General features: G+C 54.3%; 2 protein-coding genes across 9 annotated transcripts in view; one reads left to right on the top strand and one right to left on the bottom strand.

Annotated features, from left to right (window-relative positions):
* Window positions 1-2,359: 2,359 nt before the first annotated feature.
* On the top strand, window positions 2,360-10,119 carry EIF3J (eukaryotic translation initiation factor 3 subunit J). Its single transcript, XM_030228287.2, has 8 exons — window positions 2,360-2,485; window positions 2,574-2,674; window positions 5,983-6,040; window positions 6,276-6,367; window positions 6,777-6,891; window positions 7,693-7,851; window positions 8,818-8,891; window positions 9,140-10,119. The coding sequence occupies exons 1-8, from the start codon at window positions 2,458-2,460 to the stop codon at window positions 9,266-9,268; spliced, it is 756 nt and encodes a 251-aa protein (XP_030084147.2). The 5' UTR covers window positions 2,360-2,457; the 3' UTR covers window positions 9,269-10,119.
* The window catches only part of SPG11 (SPG11 vesicle trafficking associated, spatacsin), a 30,355-nt gene continuing 18,748 nt past the window's right edge, over window positions 8,225-19,831 (bottom strand). Inside the window, exons 28-41 of one of the 8 annotated variants that reach the window (XM_050978279.1) lie at window positions 19,469-19,628; window positions 19,158-19,372; window positions 18,051-18,738; window positions 17,156-17,292; window positions 16,093-16,291; window positions 15,147-15,284; window positions 14,528-14,661; window positions 14,075-14,182; window positions 13,423-13,591; window positions 12,736-12,824; window positions 12,133-12,288; window positions 11,446-11,597; window positions 10,742-10,933; window positions 8,225-8,234 (exon numbers count right to left, since the gene is read on the bottom strand). In XM_050978279.1, the coding sequence (XP_050834236.1) occupies window positions 10,750-10,933; window positions 11,446-11,597; window positions 12,133-12,288; window positions 12,736-12,824; window positions 13,423-13,591; window positions 14,075-14,182; window positions 14,528-14,661; window positions 15,147-15,284; window positions 16,093-16,291; window positions 17,156-17,292; window positions 18,051-18,738; window positions 19,158-19,372; window positions 19,469-19,628 (2,529 nt within the window). In that variant the 3' untranslated portion in view covers window positions 8,225-8,234; window positions 10,742-10,749. Of the gene's footprint in view, window positions 8,235-10,559; window positions 10,934-11,445; window positions 11,598-12,132; window positions 12,289-12,735; window positions 12,825-13,422; window positions 13,592-14,074; window positions 14,183-14,527; window positions 14,662-15,146; window positions 15,285-16,092; window positions 16,439-16,594; window positions 16,686-17,155; window positions 17,293-18,050; window positions 18,739-19,157; window positions 19,373-19,468; window positions 19,629-19,831 lie in introns of those variants that run through there. The other 7 variants (XM_050978278.1, XM_050978280.1, XM_050978281.1 and 4 more) reach the window with 7 other exon arrangements.

Here is a 19,831-nt window from a genome sequence, read left to right on the forward strand (position 1 = left end):
TTGTTCCTTGCGATGTAAATCTGAATCTGAGGGGTTTCAGTTCCCTGGTGAAGCTTTGCCTAACGGGGGATTCCTCCCAGTGTCTCCACATCACGGAACTGTAAAACTCACGGATCTGCCAGAAGGAGCCCAGCTTTAGCTCATGGCCTTTTCCAGCTGTGATGGGATGTTCACCTGTTCCAGTAACATCCCCAGGTCCTCTGTGGCTCCAGCCATCCCAGAAGTGCTTCCAGAGCTGAGGAAACCAAAGGCATGTTGCACTTTCCAGCTGTGTGTGTGTTGTGCCCATCAGATCCGCGAGGGAAACCCGAATGTGAAGGAGGGGATGTAGTTCTGCACAACGGGACTGACAGAGATTCTTGGTAAACATATTAAATATTCATATTTTCCTCTGCTGCCAGCCTGGTGTTTATCACTGAACTCTGCAGAGTGCTTCTGCCTCCTGCAAACCTTTCTGGTGTGAAGCAGAGTTGTCATCCACAGGTTTTATTTCTGTTGTGTTCATCTGGAGGGGGAGTTCCCCGTTCCCATGCTGAGCTCTGGGTCAGGTTGTGTCCCCAAAACCACCCCTGTGCCTGGGGGGGCTCAGCCAGGTGTGAGTGTGGCTTGTGCCCCCCGAGCAGGGCACCGTGCAGCTGGATCACTGATTCCTTATGGAATATGATCTTGTCCTTTTGGAGAGCACCACATCCTATTCCCAAAGTTCTGAGTGATTTCCTTTGTGGTCCTTGCTGGGTTGTGGTGGCCTGTCTTCCGTGTCCCCGTGGATTCTCTTCCCTGTCACACCTCCCAGCCCTTCAGTGGCAGTACCTGTTCAGGCCTTTGCTTTCCCTGGAGCAGCCTCGCCTCGGTGGTCCTGCTTCCCCCACCTCGGATTCACCCCACCTGACAATTCCACTGCTTTTGAATGTGGCAAGAAAGCTGAGTGTGCCCGGACTGACTGGGAATCTCCCAAACCACCGTGCTGCCAGCGGGAGGCGTCGAAGGCACGTTCGGGAAGAGCCTTGAAATGTGGAACCGAGCCTGGCGGGGGTGACAAGAGCCCTGCCAGCACCGTCCCCTGCCCTGCAGGGCCCTGCCAGCACCGTCCCCTGCCCTGCAGGGCCCTGCCCTGCCGGCAGCGCAGCTCCCGGGCTGCAGCGGGGCCGCTGGAAATCACCGAGCCCCGGGGCAGGAGGGACCCGCGGAGGAGGAGGAGGAGGAGGAGGAGTTTTTGTTCTTGGTACTTGCAGAAATGCCATTGTACTGATGGGGCCCAATCTTGTAAAATATTGATGGGAGGAGAAGTCCTGTGCTATGGATTTCTGTTTCTTCTGCAATCATTTCTAGTCTACAGAAGCACAAAGATTCAATTAAATACTTATGCTCTGGATTCTGTTTTTATGATTTTTAGCTGATATCATCCTTCACTGAGCCTCACTTTTCTGTAAGTCAAGACATTGCTTCTGTCAGTTTTCAGCCTTGAAGTGGAAGAAGTCTTGTCTGTGTTTTTCTGTCAAGGAAAAATTTAAATGTTCTGTGTAAATCCTTAGCATTCCAAATTACATATTCCAGTATTAACGTATTTCAAATTACTGCACAATTCCTGGCAATTTTGTGATTATCTCCACAGCACCCTAAGGCTGTGAAACTGTAGACTTGGTGAGGATATAACTTATGACATTGTTTGAGCCATCTGTTATTATTTATATTATCTGGAAAATGGAGAACAGGAAAAGGATGATAAATTTGGAAGTCTATTTTTCCTTTGTGTTTTTCCTAGGCACGTGTGTGTGATTTGCAGAGGTGTATACAGAGATCATTTATTTGCTTTATGGAGGACACGTTTTAAATTTAATATTTCCAGACAAAAATCTATCCTCCTTTTCCACTCCCTGGGACTGTCACAGAAGCTGGGAGCTGGCAGTGAAGAGGTGAACAGTTCCAGCGTTTCTCTGTTCCACCTTACAGGACAGAGGGGAAGGAGAGCCTGGCGCCTCGGAGTGGATAAACCCGCGCGTGGCGTGCCCGGCCCTGCCGGGATGCTGCCCGGGGCGCGGCCGGGCCCGGCCCGGCTCGGCTCGGCTCCCGGTGCTCCGCTCCGCTCCGGGCCGGGCGTGCGGCGGGGTCGGGGCGGCTCCCGCGGCTGCGGCCCGAGATAGCGCCGGGCGGGCGCTGCCCCGGGACAGGCCCGGGACTGCGGGCGGGGGAGCGCGATGGGCCGAGGGCCAATCCCGATCCGAGCCCGGATCCCGTTCCCGTTCCCGGTCCCATTCCCGATCCCGTTCCCGCCCCCTCTCCCCTCCGTTCCCGTTCCCGATCCGTTCCCGATCCGGTCCCGGTCTCGTTCCTGCCCCGTTCCCGCGCGGGGCTCAGGCCCCGCCTTCTAGGGGCGTGCCCGGGGGCGGGGCGGGGTCAGTCCGCCGCCGTCCCGGCGTGCCCCGCGCGGCGCTGCCCGGCGGCCGCGGTCGGGGCAAGATGGCGGCGGAGGCGGCGGACTCGTGGGGTGGGTGCGGCGGGGCCGCGGGGCCCGGGGCCGGCGGGGGCCCCCCCGCGCCGCTCCCCGCCCCTCACCCGCGCTCCTCTCCCCACAGACGCCGACAGCTTCGAAGTGGTAGAGCCGGTGGCGAAGCGGCTGGTGCCGGGGGTGGCCGGGGACCGCTGGGCCGGCGAGGATGAGGAGGACGACGTGAAGGTGCGGCCGGGCGGGCCCCGCCGGGACCCCGCGGCGCTGCGGCTGCGGGGCCCGCTGTGGGGGCGGCGGGGGCGGGCGGGCCGCTGCCATATGGCGCCCAAGTGCGGGGCCGCAGGCCCAGACGGGGCGGGGGCTCGGGGCCCCGCCGGGCCGGGCGGGTTTGCGCGGCTCCGGGCCGGGTTCGGGCCTCGGCAGGCGGCGGGGCCGGGCCGGACACCCCGGAGCTCCCGGGCACGGCGGCTCTGCCCGCGCGGCAGCGGCTCCGGGGTCGGTCACGGTGACAAGTGGGAATGCCAGGACAGGCCGAGCCGCCCTGGCCGCAGCCGGTGTCGCTGCCCGGGCACCTGCGGCGCAGGGGGGGTCGGACAGGCGCTCCGGAGCGGCACCTCCCGCTCTCTGGGGGATCCACCTGCTGCTCTCCAGCTGCTTCCCCCGCTGTCCGCAGCCTTTCGGGCCCCGCGCTGTGAGCGGGGTGCGCTGGGTGAGGCGTCGGGACGGGGTTAATGACGGCAGTGCTGTGTTGGTGCTTCTGCTGCTGACCAGAAGCTTCTGTGCTCTTCCAGCACGTCTTTTCCACCCGATTTTCCTGCTTCTCCACACAACACGAGGCGGGATCTTGTGTGGTTCAGCGTGGTGTCTGCACGGCAGTGGGATAAAACGTGTGGATGATCATTGCTGGTGCTTCTGCAGGCAGAGCTCCCTCAAAGGCTGTTTGCTTCTGCTCGGCTCCCCTTGGCAGGCTGGTGGTGCCACAGAACCCTCCATATTCATATGGATAGTGTTTAGGAGTGCCAGGGAATGCCCGAGGAACATGCCAGATGGGTTTCAAGGCCAGGCTGGACAGGGTTTGGAGCAGCCTGCTCTAGTGGAAGGTGTCCCTGCCCACGGCAGAGGGTGGAGCTGGGTGGTCTCTGAGGTCCCTGTGGACCCAAACCATCCCGGGATTCTGTCAGTGGAATACTGCTAAAGACCTTTTTGTTTCCTCCAGCCCTGGGACACTGTAACAGCGAGGACTCAGGGTTGGTTTTGAGAACACTGTTACCAGAATCTCTGAAAAGCACCAGCAGTTTTTCTTGGGGCTCAGGTGGAGTTCTTGCTGTAAACAGTACGGAAAAAGTAGTTCATCTTTTAAAAACCCAGAAGTTAGCAAATTTCTGTGATTCTGTGTGTAACTTTTCTTCTTAAATGGAATAGTAGCACCAGCCAGTGTCCCAGGTGTCACATTAGAGCAGCAGGACATGGACAGGTGTGTGTGATTGACACAGGTGTGTCTGATTGACAGCTCCGTGACTGACAGGTGTGTACAGACACCTGTAGCTCAGGCTGTTTGTGACATTTACTTTTCCTCCTTCCTTGGAAAGTGAGAAGCTTTCCTGCTGGATAGGATGTGTCTAGGAGAACTGGACTGGAGTGGTTCTCCTGGAGTCTGCTTAATAAAGGAACAGACATTCCCCACATGGAATCCCAGAATGGTTTGGGTTGGAGGGGACCTTAAATCCCATCCATGGACACCTCCCACTGCTCCCAGCCCTGTCCAGCCTGGCCTTGGGCACTGCCAGGGATCCAGGGGCAGCCAGAGCTGCTCTGGGAGTTTCATCCCAGCCCCTCCCCACCCTCCTAGGGAACAGTCCCTTCCCAGTATCTCATCCATCCCTGCCCTCTGGCAGTGGGAAGACATTTTACATCTTACACGTAGTAAGGATGCAGTTGCTTAACTATTTCCAAGGGATTATGGGTTCAGTGCCAGAGCTGCATCTAGAGAGGATCCAGCAAAGAAAGGTGTTTTATTTTGGTTTATTTTCCTTTGGTTTGCTCTTGCTGCCAGACTCCCAAAGGCCCCTGCTCAGGCTCTGGATCCCTCAGTGTGAGGGCCCACATGGGAAAATCCCCACGTGAGGGAGATGGCGTGGTCTAAAGTGGCAGCACAAAGTGTTTTCTGGCCATGGCTTTCCCAAGGCATCTCACATTGTGGAATGTGCTTTGTATCTGCAGATCTGTGTTTTGGAAGGTTTTTTGGTAATGAACTTGCAGTAACTGTTAATTTGGGAAACGTCAACTTCCCGGGTTTAAAATTAGCACCTTTGGTAACAAAACTCCTCTCAGTGTTCCCCAGCACATGTTCCCCAGAAGTCAGGCCTGCTGCCAGGAATTTTCATCTATTGACTCAGGGCTGGCACAGTCAGAGCAGGGCAGTGCCTGCTCCATCCCAGGGCTCGGCTGGAGCTGGGAGCCAGTGCCCGGTCCCTGCCACCTCCCAGCCCCAGGGAGGATGTTCCCGGGGCCCTGGGCAGGGGAAGGACACAGAAACAGTGTTGAAATGCTGGGGAATGAACGTGTTCTCTGGGAATTACTGTATCACTGCAAGGACACAGCGCTGGGGCAGTTGGCTCTTCTTCCAGGAGAGCTCCCTGGAGTTTATAAAGTACGCCTGGCTGGCAGGACTTGGTATTCCCTGGGTTTATGAGCCAGGCAAGGCTGGCAGGATGGGATTGGGCACATCTCATGTTGTGGAGTCCTTGCCCACATGCCCTCTGTGAAGTGTCCCAGACATCCCAGTGCCATGGATGAATCCCTCACGGCCAGGCTGCCCTTCCTCTGCAGTTTGCATCTGACTGGCAGCCTGGCCAAGCTGGGGCTGAGGCAGCTCCTCAGTGCTGAGTGGAGCTATTTAAGCAGTGGGTGTAGCAAAGTTAATTAGATGTGAGCTAAAATAATGCTGCTCCAAATTCAAGTCAGCTGGGTGGAATGTGGAAGAGAAGCCGAGTCCCCTGCAGGTGCCAATTATCCAGGGTGAGCTGTGGAAGGACTCGGTGTCTCCTTGCTTGGATCAGCACATCCCCGTGCAGCATGGGGCTCTGCTCCACTGCCTCTGCTGTGGCCTCCCAGGAAATCCCTGCAGCTGGGGGAAGCTTTTCCCAGCCCAGGAGAGGGGCCCTGGGTGGGACAGAACAGCCTGTGCTGGTCTGACATGGTTTCAGCTGGGCTGGGGGTTTCCAGTGGGGCTGTGCTGTGCCCATCCCTCAGGGATGCTCAGTGTTTCAAAATACCAGAAATGAGAATAAAGTCCTGTTTGTGTCACTGGTGTTTGCCTGTTTGTGATCTGGCTTTTGTAATTACTGACACAAGCTGGTTGTTTGACCAAAACCTGCCTTTTTCATGGTAAGAACTGGCCCCAGCCAGCATGGACAGCTCCAAAAACCCCTGAGATACAGCTCCTGTGGCTCCCTCACTCTGATACCAGATCAGCGGGTTTGTGGGCTTTGGAAGAGGTTACAGGTATCTGTAAAAGGATCCTCACTGTTTTGCAGGATAACTGGGATGATGAGGAGGAAGAGGAGGAGGTGAAGGAGACAGAGGTAAAACAAGGTGAGACTTAAAGATAATCCCTGGCTCTGTATCAGCATGGGAACAGACACTGGTTGTGTCTGGGGTGTGTGAGGATCAAACCTGAGTGGGGCTGGAGCTGGGTTTAACAGAAATGGCTTTAACTCTCTGCTCAGTCCCAGGAACTGAGCTCAGTGGCTTCCAGTGTTTCTGTGGTTGTGGGGGAAAAAAATCATCAGACTTCTGAGAGCTGTGTTTGTTTTTCCACCCTGTACAGAACCGAAAGTTTCAGAAAAAAAGAAAATAGCAGAAAAAATCAAAGAAAAAGAAAAGCTACAGAAAAAAAAGCAAGAGGAGCTTAAAAAAAGGGTAAGTCTCAATTCCTTCTGGGTCATGTAAAATTCAGAGGGTGGATTTGATTTGGTTTTTTGGAGGTTGAGCAAGATCTGAAAAGGTCTTGACTCATCTGATAAACCAAACTTAGGTCTTGTACATGATCCCGTTCTGGGGCTGGGAGCTTTAATTCCTGTATAGTTTAACCAGCAATTGGATCAGTGTTATCCCAGTGTATTCCTTTGTGTGCAGCATGGGATGGAACAGGCAGGAGTGGGAGTCTCTTCCCATTCCTTGTGAAATGAACAATTTATTGGGACTGCAGGGAATGGGTTCCAGGTTTTCCATGTGCCCTGAGTCGAGGCAGCAGTGGGTGATGCAGAGGCTCTGGAGAAGGCACCATGTCTTTAATATGCCACCTTCTCCCTGTGTGCTCTCCCTGCAGTTAGAGGCACCTGAGGAACAGAAGGAGCTCACACCAGAAGAACAGTTGGCAGACAAACTACGGCTAAAGAAGTTACAAGAGGAGTCGGACCTGGAGTTGGCAAAGGAAACCTTTGGTGAGTTAAAGCAGCAGGAAATAAATAAACCCCTGGGACCCTGCAAAGCATGGGCAGGGTTTGGCTCTCAGCACACAGACTTGTGGCACTGAGAACAAGGAAGTAGCAAAGATGCTGATGCACAGCAGCATTCCTCAAACTGGAAGAGTTTCCCTAATTATGGTGAATGATTCAGCTCATTGCCCAGGGGAGGATGTCACAGAGCTTGGGGAGTGTGCACAGCTGCAAAGAACCAGCTGAGTTTTGCACTCAGGAGGCTGAGGCAGGAATTGTTTATTTGAGGGAAAAGGGGCTTCCTGGTGCAGGTTGTCCAGAGAACAGGAATAGCTGGGTCAGATTACTGAGTTTGACTCAGCTTCAAAAATTGTTGGACAGAGACTTTGGACAAGGGCATGGAGTGACAGGACAAGGGGGAATGGCTTTCCACTGAAAAAGGGCAGGGTTAGGTGGGATGTTGGGCAGGAATTGTTCCTTGTGAGGGTGGGGAGGCCCTGGCACAGGGTGTCCAGAGAAGCTGTGACTGCCTCTGGATCCCTGGAAGTGCCCAAGATCAGGTTGGATGGACTTGGAGCAACCTGGGCTAGTGGAAGGTGTCCCTGCCCTGCTAGGATGGCACTGGATGGGCTTTAGCCTTCCAACCCAGACCATTCAGGGATTCTATGAAATTGCTGAGTTTTGCAGCAAACTTCCTTCCTTCCTGTAAGGCCGGGGATGAGCCCTGGCTGTGGGGGAGCAGAGCTCAGGGAGGTGGGAGCCAGCCCCCCTTTTGGGGCTCTGTAATTCCCCTGCCTGTCCCTGCAGGTGTAAATAGCACTTGTGGAATAGATGCCATGAACCCCTCTTCCAAAGATGACTTCACGGAATTTGGGAAGCTGCTCAAGGAGAAGATCACACAGTACGAGAAGTCCTTACATTACGCCGGGTTTTTGGAAGCGTTGCTTCGGGACGTCTGTATTTCCTGTAAGTGCAGACAGCCCCAGCTCTGCTGCCAGAGCTGGCTGCAGCTGAAGTGGAAAACGTGCTGTGATAGTGCTCAGAGGGGATTGCTCTGTTAGTTTGTACTAAATGAGGCACTGACCTGATTCCATTCCCACAAACTCCACTATAACCCTCTCCTCGTGCAAGAGTGCTCTTTCTGCACATTGGTTAGAGACAGTTCTCTAAAAAGTGTGAATTTTTATGTTGATCTAAACCCTGCGTGTTTTTCTTGAAGCAATTTCTAAAATTATAATAAGAGTAAATTCTCTGAGGCAGATAATTTTGAGTACTTCATTTAGAGGGAAACTATTACAAAATTGAGTTCACGTAATTCTGGAACTGCAGATTAACTGCTCTGGAATTCAGCATGTAACTATACAGAGATGAAGTAATTTAAACTCCTTTTCCCAGTGCCCTGGTGGCTGGAGCAGTGTCTGGGATGGTTCCCCGTCCTGTACCCAGTTGTCCTTCAGTGAGGGGTAACTCGATCCCAGGAGGAGCTGGGTACATCCATCATCCCAGCTGGCAGCTTCCATCAGAGGGATTCCAGAGCTCCTAACTGGAGGGACTGCCAGCCTCTCACACCATTTATTGATAAACAGAATTTACTGTTAATCCAGTGCTCCTTTTAACACATTTTACTGTGTTTTACTGTCTCCATATTTTACTGTTCAAATGTCTCTGTAAGACCCTTGTGTTCAGTAACTTTATTTGCAAGTTTTACCTTCTACAAGGCTCAGGCTTCCAAGGAACCAGCTGGAATCTTTGTTGGGATTGTAAGGACCAGAACCACCCACTCTGTGTTCTGCTGATTTAAATCAAGTAATTGCCCATAGTTACACTAATGCTTATTTCTAGTTTTAGAGACTGTAGATGTTACTTAACTGCCTTATAAGAACAACATTGATCAGGAATCTTTTTTTTTTTCCTTTTTCTTCCCTGATGCAGTGGAGGTGGATGATTTGAAAAAGATCACAAACACTCTGACAGTATTATGCAGTGAAAAACAAAAACAAGAGAAGGTAAGGCTGGGGCTGTTCCTCAGGGATCGCAGCCCCTGCTTGGGGCTCCCCTGCATTTATTGAAAGGCAAAGGGGGGCAGGGCTGTGGTGCGGGGAGCTGGGGACACCCGGGACTGTCACAGCTTTCCTAGGAAGAGAAAACGTGGGGTGCAACCCATCGGCAGGGCCACGTTCAGTGCAGGGGCTGTGGCTGCTCAGTGCCACTGGGCTGAGCCTGTCCAATAACCACTCTGGTCCTCTTGGCACAGAATAAAGCCAAAAAGAAGAAAAAAGGGGTTGTGCCTGGCGGGGGGCTGAAGGCGACGATGAAAGACGACCTGGCCGACTACGGCGGCTACGACGGCGAGTACGTACAAGACTTTGAAGACTTCATGTGACATTTATCTCCCTTCTGTTTTTCTGTTGCCCATAATCCCTTAAACATGTAGCACAACCTTTCTTCCTCTAAATTCTGCCAAATGCTACAATCAGAATTGCAGTATCTGTGTGCTGGGGGCTGGAGGTGCCGGGTCTGGGCGGAAGCTCCGGGCGGGGGTAGAACGGAAAGGTCGGTAAATTGCAGTTAAAAACCCAAAATTCTGATAAATGGGCACTGCTGCTATTCATAGCAACAGCCACTAAACCGGGAAGGAATTGGAACAAGGTGAAGGATTATAACCAGCACAGCTCCATGACATGGCCTTAACTGTCCCTGCTCCAGGGCCAGGGCTGAGCAAGAGCAGTTTGCAGCAAGGGCAGGGTGTGCACGTAGAGTTCCAGTCGCTTTGTCTTGAGTTAGAGCTTGAGGATTTCAGTATTTTGGGAAGGGAACTGCTAACTTCAGTGTGGAATACTGCACCTGGGAGCCTGTCCCCTGGGACAGCCTGACACCTGAACAGCACCTGGTGGGGCAGAGCAAGGCGAAACCCACTTGTGTCTCAAGGATGAAGTTTATTTAGTTCCATTCGTTTAAATTTCTACTAATGCAGCTGTCTGGGTTGGGTGTTCTTTAACAGTTAATTAAGGGGTTAAGTGTAAAAGAAAAAACCAAGCCACACAACTTCCTTGGGGCTCTCCTGGGTTGTGGTGGGTCTCTCACAACTTGGCCGTTTTCTTTCATTAAAAACCAAACTTGCTTAGCAAACTGCAGCAGTTCCTACAGTTGGGCAAATTGTTATGTTAACAATTACAACATCTGCAATGTTTTATAAAGCAACTAATTTAATAAAAATCACTATTGAGGACTTCACCAGGCTGGCCTTGGAGCAGAGTTCTTTTTGGGGCCTGACAGGAAAAATACGTGAAGAGGAGGAGCTGCAAAGCTGAGCTGTGCTAGGAGTCTGGCTATGGCATTGGCCTGGAAAGGAATTTATATTTAATAACTGTAAAAATACATTTGCACTTGATTATTTCTTTTACTCCAAGACAGCAGAATTAGGAATGTTTAAGGCTGTACCAGATTTTAGAAATCAGACTGGACTCAAAGAAGACATTATTCTATTGGGTACCTGAAACCTGCACTGATTCTACTTATTCCACGCCCTTTGCCTGGACATTCTGCACACTTGTTTCAGCCTCTTTGGATACAGTTCCTGGGCTGTTCCCTCCCCCATGCCCCTAATTTAAAGGGCTGCTGGATCTCTGCTTCTCCCCCCACCTGGGCCAGTCAGTATTTGCTGGTGACTCAAGTAATTTATAAACAGTAAGATTTATTATACAAAACACAATTTTAGGTTAACACAGTCAGCATTTAACTACTTACAACCTTGTGCAGTTTTCTGGAGTAATTTTTACAGAGCAGCAGAGCCCTGTGAGCAGGCCATTGCTAAAATCTGTGTAAATTAGCAGTGAGCCTGGAGCCTGTGCTCCGGGCTGGAATTCAGTTGGATAAGAGGTCGTTGAGGCAGCAGGCAGTCTGAGGGTCCTTCAGCAGGGAGTTCACCACGTCATAGAACTTGTGGTCGTAGGCCAGCCTGTAGTAGGTGTAGATGTCCTCGCAGTGGGTGAGGAACCGCTTCAGGTTCCTCAGGGCAGCATCAGCAGGGGCGTGCTGCTGTTTGACTCTGCAACAATTGCACATGGAACTGAGACTGGGCGTGCAAGAATGACATTTCAACAAGAGGTCCTACTGAACACCTACACTCGAATCTCCTGGTTGTTGATTTGCTCTGATTCATTTTAAGGATTTGCTCTGCCCAGCCCTGAGCGCCCTCCTTGTCCAGCTCAAGGACAAGGCTGGATCAGAGTGACTTCCATGCCGTGCCAAGGACCAAGCCTACCAACAAATCCTTCCGTGGGAGGGTGGGCAGGCCCTGGCACAGGTGCCCAGAGCAGCTGGGGCTGCCCCTGGATCCCTGTAATGCCCAAGGCCAGGCTGGACACTGGTTGGGAGCAGCCTGGGATGGTGGGAGGTGTCCCTGCTATGGCAGGGGTGGCGGTGGGCTTGAAGGTCCCTTCCATCCCAAACCATTCTGGAATTCTATCTCAAGTCCCCATAACAGGTTGGACAGTTTAACCCTTTCCTGCTGCCCCTCTGAGGGGCCCTGTGCAGGTAGAGCTGCAGAGCCTGACTCACTTCTTGGCCACCTCCTCGAACAGGCCGGGCTGCAGCGGGCGCTGCTGCCGGAACTCCTCCAGGTACACAAAGTCCCCCCTGGTGATCACCTGCTGGAACAGAACCTCAGCCCAGTCCGGCAGGAACTCGTAGGCCTCGGCCACGATGGCTGCCTGCAGGGAGAGCAGGAACAGGGAGGGGATGGCACAGAACATCCACACAGAGAACTCATTGCACAGAACGTTCCATACTGAGAACTCGGTACTGGGGAGCTCCTGTTTGACCCACCCCTTGCTGCTGTTCTTGAGAGCAGCTGTGCAATACAGGGTAACAAATACAGCAGAGAAATACTGGGTAACAAAGCACTGTGACCCTTTATGTGCCCCTGAACAGGGACACCTTCCACCATCCCAGACTGCCCCAAGCCCCATCCAGCCTGGCCTTGGGCACTGCCAGGGATCCGGGGCAGCCACAGCTGCTCTGGGCACCTGTGCCAAGGCCTGCCCACCCTCCCAGGAACAATTCCTTCCCATTGTCCCATCCAATCCCCTCAGGAAGCCATTCCCTGTGTCCCGTCCCTCCATCCCACAGGATATAAGGTCAGGGTAACAGCCACAGGCTCTGAGGCCAGGAGAAGGAGCTGAGCACTCGGGCACTGCAGTGCCCAAGTTGTTCCAGACAGGAGGATCCCAAGGAAGCCCAGCTCACCTGGTAGAACCTGGGCAAGGCCAGGATGGCTCCTGGCAGGTCCTGCCTGCCCAGGTTGATGATCCTGGTGCTCTGCCCCGAGCCCAGGAAGTGCAGCTGGAGCGTGATGAGCCGCGTCTGGCGGCGGCAGCGCAGCGCCTGCCGCACACACGAGTCCTGGAACAGAGCAGCTGAGAGCTTCCAGGGGAGCCTGGGAGCATCCCTGAGAGAGCTCAGAGCCCTGCAGTGCTGAGAGCAGTGACACAGCACTGCAGCTTCACATTCACTGCATTCCATTAGCATGGAACAAAGCTTCATTCCCACAAATACTTCCACCATAATTACGCTTGGGTTTAAATGCTGTAATTGTTCTGTCCTTGCTCATTAAGCTCATGGTCCCTGCCCTGACAGTGTAACCCACCTATAACCCAGGGTTTGTTAAAGCCTGAGCTGGGGCCAGCACAGCACACTCAGAACAGCCATGCTGCTGGTGCCACTGGGCAGCAGAGACAGAGATCCCTTCTGCACTGGGCCCTGCCCACCCTCCAGGGCAGCTCGCTGTGTTCTCCCAGCCCAGCCCGCTCCTCATGTGCTCCAAATGCTGTCCCTTCCACCTCACTTTACCTTGGAGTAACTTTCTGCTGCATCGATGAAGAGAGTCACAGCTTTCAGGAGCAGCTTCTTTAAATTTGGAACATCCTGAAGAGACTCCTCTGAAACAGGAAAAAAGAAGGAATACCCAATTATTTATAAAGGTGACAAACTAAGTTACAAAACTCCCTCCCAGTGCCAAGTCTGTCCCTGGTGTTGTCTTATAAAGCACCAACAAACTAAATCAAAATTTATGTATTAAAAAAGCAGGAAGGAGCTTACTGCCTGTTCAGTTAATGGACCAAAGCTTTGGTGGAGCCTGTTTGAGTGGTTGGAGCCTGGAAAGAAACCCCAGCCACACATTTGTGGCAGATCCCAGCACTGACCACTGCCAGAGCCACTCAGAAATCCCTTGGCACAGCTCCTGGTGTCGCTGCTCTCACAGCACTGCCTGCCCACACTGCAGAGCTCACCCCGTGGGTGCCACACTCACAGACAAACCCCAGCACTTCACAGAGCCCCTGCAAGGCCACTGTGTCACACCCTGTGGGCTGAGGGAAACCTGGCTGTGGCTGTACCTGCTCCACGGAAAGAACCCTGGTTGTCAGAGCCCTCTGCTCACATCCGGGAGCTGCTCAGGGCAGGAGCCTCCCGCCGGCAGCGGCAGCCCCGGGGCTGCTCAGGAGCCCGGGCCCTCCCTGCCCGCCCGTCCCCGCTCACCCCAGGGCCGGCACTCGATGAGTTTGAGCTGGGTGCAGGCGGCAGCCTCGTGGTTCTGGCCGATCTCCCGGCACATGCTGAAGCACAGCGCGATCATGTTGTGCTTCTCGCTGTCGCCGGGCCGGCAGCGCTTGGTGTAGTCCAGCAGCGCCGCCTTCAGCGTCCCGCTCTGGGCACAGAGGGCACCCTGAGCACCACCCTGCACCCACCCCGTCCCCAAAAGGGACCGCTGCACCCCAAAACCCAGCAGCAGCCCCACACCCACGCTCAGCTGGGGATGAAAACCCAGCACCCGTGCGCTTCTTTATGTACAAATGTCAACATGTGACATTTCTTTATGGCTTACTTAAAGCTATGAGCATCTGTGATTTTTAAAACCCCCATGAAACTTCAACTGCAAATAAAAGCAAAGCAGGATGTTAAAACTCTGAGAATGCCAAGCTGGAGCTTCAACGCTGCTCTTGTTGTAGCCCTGAACTAATTAGGAAATAATGGTTCAACTAAAATAAGAATAAACCCCAGCATTAATTTGTTTCTATGAAACCTGACTCTCGACTGAGGAAGTAAATTTTACTCAAGAAGTAAAATGCCCAGACACTTTCACCCTGTGTAACCTGGGTGTAAATTCCCTGCACGTTTGCCCCTCACGTACCGGGTCCAGCTTCTTCCTCATGAGCACCTCGAAGTAGTGTTTCTGGTGCAGCAGCTCGAAGATGTAGGTCATCTCATTGTACCTGCCAATGCCCGTCAGCAGGCGCACCTGGGGACACCAGGGCACCTCAGCAGCTCCAGGGAAGTGCAACAATCCCCTCCCAGGGCAGCCCTGGCTGCACGTGTGCCCCTGGAGCCATGGGGATACTCCTAAACCAACCCAAACTGCAGCTGTCCCACAATGAGCTCAGAGAGCATTGGTTTATCTCATAAAAATAGGCTGTGAAGCTTTCATCACTGACACCATTCCACTAGGCACGTCCCAGGCTCCAGGAGATCCCTCAAGGCAGCAATTAAAGATGCCCAGTGCCACAGAGCAGCACATTTCCTCAGCAGCTGAATCACCACTGGGCAGGCACAGCCAGGATAGGCACAGCCAGCCCAGGACACTCACCACCAGCCCGTACTCCTCCCTGGGAGCCAGGTGCTCCTCGGTGAGCAGCCGAGCCGCCTGCAGCACTCGCGTGATCCCCTCCATGTGACAGGTCAGGCTGAAGAGGCTGTGGGCCAGGATCAGCAGCTCTGTAACTGAGGAGCAGAAGAATTCTGGGGCTGAGGAAATGAATTATTGCCTCTCTCCAGAAAACACAAAACACACACAAGCACAGAAGCTCCAGCCTCCCCCAGCCAAGGCTGACAAATGTGTAACACATCATCACTGCACTGGGAAAAGGAAGGGCACGAGTTTTGCATTTGGGTTTGAAACATTCAGTTCCTAACTGTGATAAACATGAACAAAGTCACAATGTCCCTTCTGTACAAACCACCACGACAGCTCAGGTCACTCCCTGGCTGCATTCCCCACCTCTTGCTTAGCACAAAAATCTGAATTTTGTTTGGAAAATAAACCCTTAAGCAACACCCCTATCTACAGTGCACATCCTCAGCTCTACTAACTGAGTATCAAATTTGAGATCAGCAGCAGAGCCTCCCCTTTGAGCTGTGAGTTTAAGCCAACGATGCCACGGTAGTTACACACAGGTTACACCAGGCAGGATTTGCCATTTACTCACTGCACGACAGCTCCCCACGGGGCACAGAGGAGATTTTATCCAGCAACTTCATCCCAACCAAGGTGTGATCCTGGCACAGCTTGGCAAGCTGCAGGAGCTCCTGGCTCTCCACTGCAGGGTTCCAAGCCTGCTTCTGCCCTGTGGCCAGAGAGAGAATTCTGTCACCACTGATGATTGTCCAGGAGAGAACTTCTATTATTCTTTATCATTAATTAACAAACCCCAAACAAACCAATCTGGTATCATCCAGACTGACTGAGGATTTGGGACTACAATCCTGAAGACGCTTTGGGTGTTACTGTTAAATTTAACAATCAGAAAATATTTTTTTACTAGTTCAACCCAACAAAATCCTAGTGGTCAACCATACAGCTGCCCCTCATTTCCCAAAGAAAAAAAAAGAAAGGGGAAAACCTTTTGTCATGCTTTACACAGGGAAATGCACATGATATTCCCAAGTCAGATGATGTGGGGCAGCAAAGACCAAGGTCAAAAATCCTTTTTTTAAAAAAATAGTAAGTTTATGTCCATAAAAATGCAACCTTAACTACTGCAACACCACACTGGACACAGGAGTAATTACAAATGAACATTTGTACAGAACTTTACACAAGGCAGACAATGCTCACAGAGCAAGGCTGAGCCCTCAGAACAGAGTGCAGGGGCTGCTTTGGGACACACCAATCGCCCCAGAGACCAAACCTGCCTGTCCCCTGTTCCCTGTGCACAGCCCAAACCCCAGCACAGCCCAGGTGTGTTCCCTGTGCCCCCAGCACAGCCCAGGTGTGTTCCCAGGGCCCTGTGCCCCCAGCACAGCCCAGGTGTGTTCCCTGTGTCCCCAGCACAGCCCAGGTGTGTTCCCTGTGTCCCCAGCACAGCCCAGGTATGTCCCCACCTGCTCCCCGTGCCCACACCAAACCCCAGCACAAACGCAGCCTGTGCCCACCTTTTCCCTGGGCCGAGGCCAGCAGCTCCTGGGTGATCTGCTGTGCCAGCAGAGGTGCCACGGTGGCAGGGGGCAGCCCCTGGCAGGTGATGAAGGCCTGGGCTCTGCGGCCCCGCTCCGGCCCCCGCCGCGCCAGGATGGCCCCGAGCACCTCCCGCGGCTCCCGCGCCGACACCTCCCCGAAGGAGCAGCTCAGTTCCTGGGGGCACCAAAACCATCAGGGCATCCCTGACCCATGGCACCTCCCCAAAGGAACAGCACCAAAGCCATCAGGGCATCCCTGACCCATGGCACCTCCCCAAAGGAACAGCACCAAACCCATCAGGGCATCCCTGACCCATGGCACCTCCCCAAAGGAACAGCACCACACCCATCAGGGCATCCCTGACCCATGGCACCTCCCCAAAGGAACAGCACCAAAGCCATCAGGGCATCCCTGACCCAAGGCACCTCCCCAAAGGAACAGCACCAAAGCCATCAGGGCATCCCTGACCCAAGGCACCTCCCCAAAGGAACAGCTCAGTTCCTGGGGGCACCAAACCCATCAGGGCATCCCTGACCAATGGCACCTCCCCGAAGGAGCAGCTCAGTTCCTGGGGGCACCAAACCCATCAGGGCATCCCCACCCACAGCACCTCCCCTTAACCCCAGCTGATGCCTTAAGTCTGAGCTTTTGCATTTTCCAGATTCTGTACTGCACTGGTTTATAACTCTGAACTTCACATAAAGTGTCAGCAGTTCTCCTCTCAGCTCAGTCAGATAAAACAACCCTTTTCCAGCCCCAGAACCAAGGACAGCATTGCTTCAGGCCCAGAAAGTGCAAACAACAGGGAACTGAGGAGAGCGGTCTGGGAGGATGGGACTGCATCACCTGGAGCTGGAATTGGACAGCTGTGCTCAGGCTCATCTCAGCACCACATGCCCAGGAAGCCTCTGGCCTTTTCCCACACAAAGGGCTGGAATTCCACCCTCTGCAGCTCCTTGAGGGCACCTGCCAGGACCTTCCCCCCCTCACCCTGCCCTCCCCAGCTGCAGCAGGGCTGGCCCAAGGCCCTGGCCTTACCTTGGAGAGCTCGTAGAGGCACAGGACCTGCCTGCAGTAGCTCCTGCCATGGACACATTCCTCTGCCAGGGCCTTCAGTGCTGCCACCACGGCATCATCCCCACACCCCAGAGGGGTCCAGTCCTCCGGGCTGGATGCTGGGAACAAAAAAAAAACATCAATTCCCATCTCACAAAGGCAGACAACTCCCTTACACCTGGGCAAGGCTCCCAAAACCTGCAGCAATTCCAGAACCCTTCCTCAGACTTTAAAAACTGAGCTCTTGGCACCTGTGATTTTTTTAAATCTTACATTTGTTTCAGGGTACAAACAATGTAACAGAACACAAATATCCTCAATAATTTCTCAGATATAAAATTTCTAAGATTAAGTAAGGGTTCTGCAGCCTTCCTGATGGGTTAGGATTCATTTATGCTGTTCTGTGTATATTCAGCTTTACACATCAGTATTAGAAAGGGATGGTCCAGCTGAAACTTGCCCACTCAGACTTCACAGACATGCAGAGAACTTCACAGATAAACATTCTCAGCCTTAGCCTTGCTATTAAACAAGAAACACCAAACCCTTCATAATGCACAAAGGAGTCAGAAAAACATATTAATTAAGGAATTTCCTAGCTTCAGCTACAGAAAAAAAAATTAGTAGTTGTTTTTTCTAAAAGCAGGAAGAGGGATAAAGCCCAGGGCTGCTTCACTGGGCCAGAACTGAGAGCTCTAACAAATGAAGGGTTCAGGAGGATGGACATTGCACACAGAACACCAGGAGCACACAGGGACACGAGCATGGCAAGGCTTTCAGGAGAGCACTCATGCAGCAGGGAGAGGAGGCAGGAGGAGCTGAGTTCCTGCAGAGCTTTGGGGAGAGCAGAGCAGAGCAGGGCTCAGGAGTCACTCACCATCGGTGTCTGTGCTGGTCTCAGCCCTCAGCAGAGCTCGCACCTCGGGCTGCAGCTGCTCCAGCTCGGCCTCGCCCAGGGCCAGGGCCCTGCAGTGCAGCACCAGGGCCACGTCCCTGTGCCACAGCTGGAAGTAGTGGCACACGCGGGCGGCCTCCTGCACGCTGCCCTGGTCCAGCAGGGCGCCCAGCAGGGCCCCCAGCGCCGCCCGCTCCGCGGCCCCCAGCGCTGCCCGCGGCTCCCGGGCTGGCAGTGCCCGCAGCCCGCAGGGCTCCGCAGCCTCCAGGGCCGCCAGCCTGGCCAAGGAGAACCGCTGAGCCAGCCGGCCCAAGCGCAGGGCCCCGGGGCACGGCTCCGAGCCCTCGGGCAGCAGCGCCCGCTCCGCCAGGCGGCACTGCCAGATCTGCCTCTCCACCTCCTGCAGCTCCTGCACGGCCAGCCCGGGCTCCTTGGCCAGCCAGTGCCCGGCCAGCGTGAGCAGCAGCTGCCTCTCCACCATGCTGGTTGCCTTCTCCTGCCCTGAGGAGTCCCACACGCTGTCGGCCTGGTGCAGGAAGAACCCCGCTGCGGCTCGGCTGCAGATGGAATGCCTGCTGAAGGTGTCGTTGCACTTCTCCCAGAACTCAGCCCGTGTCTGGCTCTGATGCCACTGGCCAGAGTCTCTTAAATGATGCAGATCCCTCAGAACCTGTAAAACCCACAGAGGTTTATCACAGTTGTCTTTCCAAGAAAGAAAACTCCAGCTCACACAGGATGGGCAGCACTGAAACATTGGATTTAGGGAAGTGCCCCAACGTGCAACAAGTCACAGAACTGGTTTGGCTTGGAAGGGACCTTAAACACCATCTCCTTACACCCCCTGATGGACAAATCCATCTGTTTTTTCTCCCCAGATAAAACTGATTGCATACATATAAAAACAGGAAGAAAATAAGGACAGCTGTCCTGTACCCTGCAGCTCAGCACTTACAGCCTGCGTGTTGGGTGCACTTGCATTTAAAACCAAAAATTACTCAACAAAAAATTAATGTTTCAGGAAGGCTGAGAAGTTGCATCCTCAGTCCTGGCAGCAGCAGGAAGGGGTGAGTGTCACCAAGTGCACTGTACCTCGTGTGTGACCACGCTGTCCACGGGCAGCTCAGCCAGGGCCGCCACCTCCCGAGCCAGGCTGAACATTCCCTTCTCCTGCAGCTGCTCCAGAATGGAGCTGCACTCCCCCTGGAAGGCCTCCAGGCTGCAGGAGGTCAGGATGGAGCGGCTGATGGAGATGGAGGAGTCCCTCAGGGCCTCACTGAGGGCACAGAGCCTCTTCAGGTGGGGGCCTGGCAAAAGAGAACCAAGAGCTGAGCAAAGCTGGGGCCGCAGCCCAGGGGAGGCTGAGGCTCCCGCAGGAGGGCTGGGGTTCGTGGTGCCCTCACCATCCAGCAGGAGGGTGTCTGCTGCAGCCAGGAGCTGCAGGAGCTTGCCCAGCTCGTAGTCAGTGCGGCACTGCTGCAGCATCAGCTCCAGGAGGAACAGCGCCTGCGAGCGCAGCCACGGCGGCGGCACGGCGGGGGCCGCTCCCCCTGCAGCCCCCAGCTGGGGAAACAAGGGGGGCAGCAGGCTCAGGGGGGCAGCAGGCTCAGGGGGCCCTTCCCGAGCCTCGGGGAGGGAGTGGAGGGTGCAGCAGCTGTGCCCCTCCTCGGGGAACGGGGAGCTGCCAGCCCCGGGCTGTGCTGAGCTGGACACGCACAGCAGGCACTGCTGAGAGCAGGGGCAGTGGGAGAGCTGGGCAGGGCCAG

Source organism: Serinus canaria, chromosome 10 (assembly GCF_022539315.1).
Source record: "Serinus canaria isolate serCan28SL12 chromosome 10, serCan2020, whole genome shotgun sequence".
NCBI classification, from domain to species: domain Eukaryota; kingdom Metazoa; phylum Chordata; class Aves; order Passeriformes; family Fringillidae; genus Serinus; species Serinus canaria.